General features: G+C 46.7%; 1 protein-coding gene across 1 annotated transcript; it reads left to right on the top strand.

Moving 5' to 3' along the window:
* Positions 1–885, top strand: OTUD6A (OTU deubiquitinase 6A). Its single transcript, XM_059679975.1, has one exon. It carries the CDS (start codon positions 1–3, stop codon positions 883–885), a length of 885 nt encoding a protein of 294 aa, XP_059535958.1.
* The last annotated feature ends 7,131 nt before the right edge of the window (positions 886–8,016 follow it).

Raw genomic sequence — 8,016 nt, 5'->3', positions numbered from 1 at the left:
ATGGAAGATCTGCAGCTTGAGTATGAGCGGCTGAAGCGTCGCCACCTCCGCGAGAAAAAAGAGCTGCAGGACCGCATCCAGGCCATGAAGAACTCGGTCCCTAAGAACGACAAGAAGAAAAGAAAGCAGTTGCTCCTTGACGTGGCCCGCCTTGAGGCCGAAATGGAGCAGAGACAACAGCGGGAGCTGGAGAAGTACACAGAGCTTCCCCCTGCTAGCAGCAATCTCGATTCCGTCAGTGAGGGTCTGGCCAAGATGAATCTTGAGAACTGTCCTCCTTGCCTCTCGAGGGCCCAGAGAAGGCGCGAAAGAAGGGCGGCGCTCCAGAGAGAGCGCCAGAAGATGGCGGCTGCCGCCGAGGCGGGGTACCTGGCCAGCTGTCGCCGCGACGAGGAGGAGAAGCTAGCGGTCATCCTGGCGGCCAAGAACCTGGAGATGAAGGAGATCCCGGCCGACAGCCACTGCATGTACCGCGCCATCCAAGACCAGTTGTGGTTCTCCGTGACCGTGGAGAACCTGCGGGGCCGCACCGCCAACTACCTGCGGAAGCACGTCGACGAATTCCTGCCCTTCTTCAGCGACCCCGAAACCGGCGATGTCTACACCCGCGACGACTTCTTCAACTACTGCGACGACATCGTGCACAACGCACCGTGGGGAGGCCAACTCGAGCTGAGGGCCCTGTCGCACGTCCTGCAGTGCCCCATCGAGGTGATCCAGATGGAGTCGCCCGTCCTCCTCTTCGGGGAGGAGTACACCAAGAAGCCGCTCACCCTCGTCTACAGGCGCTACACCTCCAGCTTTGGCGGGGAGCACTACGACTCGGTGATGCCGGCCCAAGCCCAAGCCGGCGCCGTGGGGGGCGTCGCCTCGTGGTTCTTGTAGGCCGCCGCCGCCGCCGCCGGGGCCGCCGCCGCCGCCGGGGCCGCCGCCGCCGCCGCCGCCGCCGGGGCCGCCGCCGCCGCCTGGTCCCCTCAGTAAGCTCTGTTGTTCCCTTTGCCTTGCTGCTCTGGTTTTTCTTTTCTTCGTCTTATTCAAAATTTAACAGCCCCGCGCCCCGCTTTTCCACCTGGTCGTTCTTCCTCCTCCCCCTTTCCGTCTTTGCCTCTTTCGCACGGTGGGGGGCAGGGACGCGGCACAGGGAAGGGATCTGTATTGCACCGCCTTAAGGGCGTCAGTTTGAAAGTCCCAACCGCATCTTGCCCTTCAGGGTTTTTGCTTCCCTGGCCGATGAGAATTGGTTATGTTACAAATAATGTGGGGGTTAAAATGGAAACTGGGTTTGATGGCGTTCTTAACTTGGGGAAAAATCAGCTTAGCTCAGCATCTTCAGATTGTCCATGAATATATTGGATTACTTAGATACACTTGGCATTTATGTACTCGAAATGCCTTGTGAATGCCTTTTGCCTAGTTCTTGGTGGGGGGAGGGATTGTTTCGTGGGCTCTTTGGGGTTTCTTTTTTTTCCCCAAACTATAGGAGAAAATTTACTTAGAGAAAGTTACAGAGGAAGAAGAAGTGAGTTGCAGGAGAAATGGGCTCAGGAAACAAGTTGCAGAAGCAAAAGAAGGGCTGAGGAAAGGAAAAAATGCCTGGGGGAAGGTATTGGGAAGGGAGCGGGCATTCTCCCTAGAATGAGCTGCCTTATTTTTTGTTCCTTTTGAGTTAAGCTAGGCTACTCAGGAGACAAGAGCTCCTTTAGTATTTTGTTTTGTTTTCATAAAAACTTGTGTGGTTTCAAATTAATTGTAGTTCTGTACATGTTTGCTAAATTTTAAATAGTATTGGTTAAATCTACAAGTTAAATGTAAGTTAAATATAGATTTATATATAAATGCAAACTGATAGGCTAGATAAGATTTAACTTTAGGATGTGAAAGATACCAACTTATTTTCTTTTATTAAAAATAGGAAGGAATACAACTTTTTTCAAGTAGTGATCCATTTCATTATAGCTACAAGTGGTGTGAAGCAAAAAGAGACAAATTGATAGTGAGCTTAACTTGCTAAGGAGTGAGATCTGAACCAGTAGAGTCTCCTTTATTTTCAGAGACATTAAAAGAGTATGACTTTATTCAAGTAGTTGATCCACTTTGTTATATCTACAACTGGTATGAAGTGTGACAGGTCTGAACTTTTTTTTGGTAATTCTTAGAGATAGAAAAGTTTATAAAGGAGACTTTAAATGTACCAGAGCATTTAATCCATTTTGTTATATCTGTAACTGGCATGAGGCCAAAAAGCGAGCAAGCTACTTTTGTTGATATTTGAGACTTGTTGATATTTTGAATTTGCCAAAGGAATAGTAAAAGTAAAATGGTTTTCAGTGAACAACTTTTAAAAATCTCAATCTTCAGATGCTGTATTCCAGTGAGGATACTTAAAATCCTTTAAAAATTCTTTGTACACACCAAATGTTCTAAAATAAAAAAGTTATGCAATTTGTTTTAAAAATAAACGCAGTTTAAAAAATACTTGGTTCTGTATTTTTGTGTAGCTGACTCAGTTTATATAGAGCTTGTATCCCAGGAACTACTTCAACAAAGGAATCCTGGAGAGTTAGGGAGCAGGAGTGGGGGAGACAAATGAGGCTTTTGGGAGGAGGAATGGGCTTGTGGTCTTGGTGGTGTCTTGGAGTGCAGTGTTTCCCAGAGAAGGATTTAGGGAGGAACCTTATCTTGAGGCTGTCCTGAGTTGATTTGTTTCACTCTGTGGAAGACATCATGTAATGGTTTCACTTAAAGATGTTCTAATTGCTATGCATGAAAAAGAACTCCCACTTCCAAAAACTCTCCAATCCAAGGTCACATTTCAGGAGGTAAAGAAGTGCCACTGGTTTCTTGGAGTGGGGGGCGGGGAGGATGTTCCCAAAATACATATATGGAAAACCTTCCAGATAACTCACTATGTAAACGTGTGTATCAGATAAGTTTCAGATAGTCAGCTGGCTGAGAAGAGGAGGTCCCTGAGAAAACCAGGTATTTGTGAAAAGAGGCCCTTTTCCAAGGATGAGAACACTGGCTGGGGAAGGTAGAATAGGCTAGGACAGGAGGCATAATCCACAGAAGGGTGCTTGGCTGGCAAGAAGGGTGAAAATTGAGGACAGGATCAGCCTAAGAAGATGAATGGGACAGGGCAAGGGAAAGGGGACTAGGCTGGAGTGAGGAAGGGGAGACCAGCTAGGAAACAGGGTATAGGTGGTAAAGAGAGCCTGGCTAGAGGAGGGGATCTGAATGGGCTAAGGGACATAGGCAGATGGATGAAGGGGACCTCACATGGGCAAAGGCTGGTGAAGAGCTCTAGAAATGGGAAGGATGCTCTACTGGATTGGGCTGCACTGGGTGAGTGAGGAGCTACAAGTTAACAGAGGTGTCCTGGCTAGTGTAGAGGGCCTTTAAAAATAAGGGGATCCAGGTGGGTAGGGGCATAGACTGGGAAAGGGCCTAGCTGCAGAAGGATTACTGGCAAGGGAAGAGGTCCAGGCTGGGGGAAGGAGCATTTAGGGCTTCTAGTAGGAGAAGGTGGCTCAACTGGAGTGGGCTGTATAGGGAGGAAAGGGAAACTTGTCTTGAGAAGAGAACTAGGCCACATTCTGAGGAAGGGATCCTGCTGGCAGGTGTGGGAGAGGTGGCGGGATAGTCAAGGATAAAACAGGACAGGAGGCTGTGTGGGGAAGGTGACACTGGAAGGAGGGATAAGCTGGTGAAGGGGCAACTTGTTGGGGCAGGAGGCCTGGTTGGAAGGGAACACTGGATGATAAAGAGGTCTTTATCACATGTGGCCCACAACAAATATTTTTGCGGCCCAGCCAATATAATGGTATGTAAGAAATGCTCTAATAAAAATTTCATAACGTAATTTTTACAATATCCTGTTATACACAATTATTAATAACGAACTACAATGTTCGCTAATAACTGATTACTATAATCGTGTTGCATTCATTTTCCTTACACGCCTTATGCTCAGGGACACCATTTCTCTCCACTAATACTAGCAGTGAATATTTTAGCAGCTGATTGCCATGTCATTAGTCTTAGACTGACTTGTTTGGTGTGCACAACAGGAAATATTTCGCTTTCGGAGAACAAGACAATAGTTTTATTTGCGTTACGCTTATTAATTTGTGCAGTTATTCAGTGTCTGGTAAGTTAATGTTCAAGAAAAAATATTTATTTTTATTAAAATGTTCTATTATTTTATGTTAACGATTACTCATTTATTTCAGCCCGTTGTATTCAGCATGTCTCTATCGAAATAATCTTACGTTTCTATGAAAATTGAAGCTTTTGTTTTTTTGCGGCCCACATAAACTTAAACCTTGTTTATTTAGCCCATGTTAGCCTTGGAGTTTGACATGCTTGCCTTATGAAGTGTTTCCCTCGATATTTCCAGTGCCCACCTGGCACCATACACAGTTAATACAATATTATTATATTCCCTATGCTGTACTTTACATCCCCATTTAATACCAATTTATACTTCTTAATCCCTTCACCTTTTTTTTACCCAGTCTCTCAAATCCCCTTCCCTCTGGCAACCATCAGTCTGTTTTCTGCACCCATGAGTCTGTTTCAATTTTGTTTGTTCATTTATCTTAGTTCTTTAGGTTCTACATATAAGTGAAATCCTATTGTCTTTCTGTGACTGACTTATTTCGCTTAGCATAATACCTTCTAGTTTCATCCATGCTCTAGCAAAAGGTAAGATTTTATTCTTTTTTTTTAGAAAGAGGAAGGGAGCCCTAGCCAGTTTGCTCGGATAGAGCATCAGCTTGAGGACTGAAGAGTCCCAGGTTGGATTCCAGTTAAGGGCATGTGTCCAGGTCGGGGGCGTGCAGGAGGCAGCCAAGCAATGATTCTTTCTCTCATTGATGTTTCTATCTCTCTCTCTCCCTCTGCCTTCCTCTCTGAAATCAATAAAAATATATTTTTAAAAAAAAGAAAGAAAGAGAGAGGGAGAGAGGGAGAGAGGGAGAGAGAGATCGATGTGAGAGAGAAACATCTGTTGGTTTCCTCCCATACACACCTTGACCAGGGATAGACCCCAAAACCTAGGTATGTGCCCTGATCAGGAATCAAACCCACAACCTTTTGGTATATGGGATGGTGCTCCAACCAACTGAGCAACCTTGCCAGGGCAAGGTTTCGTTCTTTTTTATGACTGAGTAGTATTCCATTCTGTATGTGTACCGCAGCCTTTTTTATAAATCTACTAGTCTATTGATGGACAGTTGGGTTGCTTCCATATCTTGGCTATTATAAATAAACTAGAGGCCCAGTGCACGAAATTCGTGCACTGGGGGGGGGGGGAGTCCCTCAGCCGGGCCTGTGCCCTTTCGCAGTCTGGGAGCCCTCAGGGAATGTCCAACTGATGGCTTAGTGCTGCTGCAGAGTCAGGAGAGGCTCCTGCCACCGCCATTGCACTCAGCAGTCATGAGCCCAGCTTCTTGATAAGCGGAGCTCCCCCTGTGGGAGCGCACTGACCACCAGGGGGCAGCATCTGCATTGAGTGTCTTCCCCCTGGTGGTCAGTGCACGTCATAGCGACCGTTCGTTCTGCCATTTGGTCAATTTGCATATTAGCCTTTTATTATATAGGACTAGAGGCCCGGTGCACAAAAATTTGTGCACTCGGGGGGAAAAGGGGGGGTCCCTCAGCCCGGCCTGTGCCCCCTCGCAGTCTGGGACCCCTCGGGAGATAATAATCTGCTGGCTTAGGCCTACTCCCAGGTGGCAGAGGACAGGCCCAAACCCTAGGTGCAACCCTTGGTCGGGCTCAGTGCAGGGCCGATTGGGGAGTTGGGGCGCCGCCACCTGTCATGCACAGAGCAGGGCGGAACGGGAGATTGTGATGCCACCCTCAGTCACGCTCAGGGTAGGGTCGATTGGGGGGTTGGGGCACCGCCCCCTGTCACACTCAAGGCAGGGTCGATGGGGAGGTTGCGGCGCCACCCCCTGTCACGCACAGAGCAGGGCCGATCAGGGGGTTGGGGCGCCGCAGCCTGTCACACACAGAGCAGCAGGGCCATCAGGGGGTTTGGGTGCTGCCCCCTGTCACGCTGATTCCGGTGCCGGGAGGCATATTACCCTTTTACTATATAGAATAGAGGCCTGGTGCATGGGTGGTGCTGGCTGGTTTGCCCTGAAGGGTGTCCTGGATCAGGGTGGGGGTCCCCACTGGGGTGCCTGGCCAGCCTGGATGAGGGGATGATGGCTGTTTGCAGCTGGTCACACACCCTTCAGGGTGGGGGTCCCCACTGGGGTGCCTGGCCAGTCTGGGTGATGGGCTGAAGGCTGTTTTCAGGCTGGGACTGAAGCTCCCAACTGCTCCTTTTTTTCTTTTTTCTTTTTTTATTCTGGGCCAGTTTTAGCTCTGAGGCTCCAGCTCTTAGGCCTCCTCCTGAAAGCAGATATCTGGTTTGTTTAAGTTCTATAATCGAAACTCTGTATCAACTCCAGCTCTGAGATCCCGGGCTCGCTGAAAGCAGGTTTCTGGGGTTTTTTTTTTAGCTTCTATATTTGTAACTATGTTTCTTAAACTGCAGGCTCAGAGGCCGGCAAGGCAGGCGGGGAACGTTGGTTTCCTCTGTCACTGAAGCAAGCAAGCCTCATGTTAGTTTCAAGCTGCCTGGCTGCCGGCCGCCATCTTGGCTGGCAGTTAATTTGCATATCTCGCTGATTAGCCAATGGGAAGGGTAGCAGTCGTATGCCAATTACCATGTTTCTCTTTTATTAGATAGGATGCTGCAATGAATACAGGGATGCATATATCCTTTCAAATTAGTGTTTTGGGTTTCTTTGAATATATACCTAGAAAAGAAATTGCTAGTACATAAGGCTGTTTCATTTTTAATTTTTTGAGGATGCTCCATACTATTTTCCACAGTGGCTGCACCATTTTGTATTCCCACAAACAGTGCACAAAGGTTCCCTTTTCTCCACATCCTCACCAGCACTTGTTGTTTGTTGATTTATTGATGATCACCATTCTGACAGGTGTGAGGTGATATCTCATTGAGTTTTAATTTGTATTTCTCTGATGATTACTAATGTTGAGCATCTTTTCATATGTCTATTGGCCATCTATACGTCCTCTTTGGAGAAATGGCTATTTAGATCCTTTGCCTAGTTTTTAACTGGATTTTTTTTTGTGTGTGTGTGTGTTGAGTTGTATGAGTTCTGTATAAATTTTGGATAATAACCTCTTACCAGGTGTATGTTGGTGAAGAACATGTTCTCCCATTCACTAGGTTGTCTTTGCATTTTGTTGGTGGTTTTCTTTGCTGTGCAAAACATGTTTTAGTTTGTTGTTTGTTTGTTTGAGAATCATTGATTGGCTGCCTCCTGCATGCCCCCTACTGGGGATTGAGCCTGCAACCCCGGCATGTGCCCTTTACCAGAATCATACCTGGGACCCTTGAGTCCACAGGCCGATGGTACCTCATTGTTGTTTTGATTTGCATCTCTCAGATGATTAGTGACTTTGAGCATCAACCATCAACATCTTTTTTTTCTTTCTTTTTTTAAATTAAATCTTTATTGTTCAGATTATTACAGTTGTTCCTCTTTTTTCCCTCCATAGCTCCCCTCTACCCGGTTCCCACCCTACCCTCGGCCCTTACCCCCCCCCCCACTGTCCTCATCCATAGGTGTATGATTTTTTGTCCAATCTGTTCCCACATCCCCCACACCCCTTTCCCCCCCGAGAATAGTCAGTCCACTCCATTCCTATGCCCCTGATTCTATTATATTCACCAGTTTATTCTGTTCATCAGATTCTTTATTCACTTGATTTTTAGATTCACTTGTTGATAGATGTGTATTTGTTGTTCATAATTTGTATCTTTACCTTTTTCTTCTTCTTCCTCTTCTTTTTTTAAAATATATTTTATTGATTTTTTTACAGAGAGGAAGGGAGAGAGATAGAGAGTTAGAAACATAGATGAGACAGAAACATCGATCAGCTGCCTCCTGCACATCTCCTACTGGGGATATGCCCGCAACCCAGGTACAT

This window comes from Myotis daubentonii, chromosome X, assembly GCF_963259705.1.
Source record: "Myotis daubentonii chromosome X, mMyoDau2.1, whole genome shotgun sequence".
In the NCBI taxonomy this organism is placed as follows: domain Eukaryota; kingdom Metazoa; phylum Chordata; class Mammalia; order Chiroptera; family Vespertilionidae; genus Myotis; species Myotis daubentonii.
This window is presented reverse-complemented; position numbering and strand designations above follow the sequence as displayed.

Bases quoted from the DNA above. Each gene is read 5' to 3' on its own strand.
- OTUD6A (XM_059679975.1), top strand. From the start codon at position 1: ATGGAAGATCTGCAGCTTGAGTATGAGCGGCTGAAGCGTCGCCACCTC.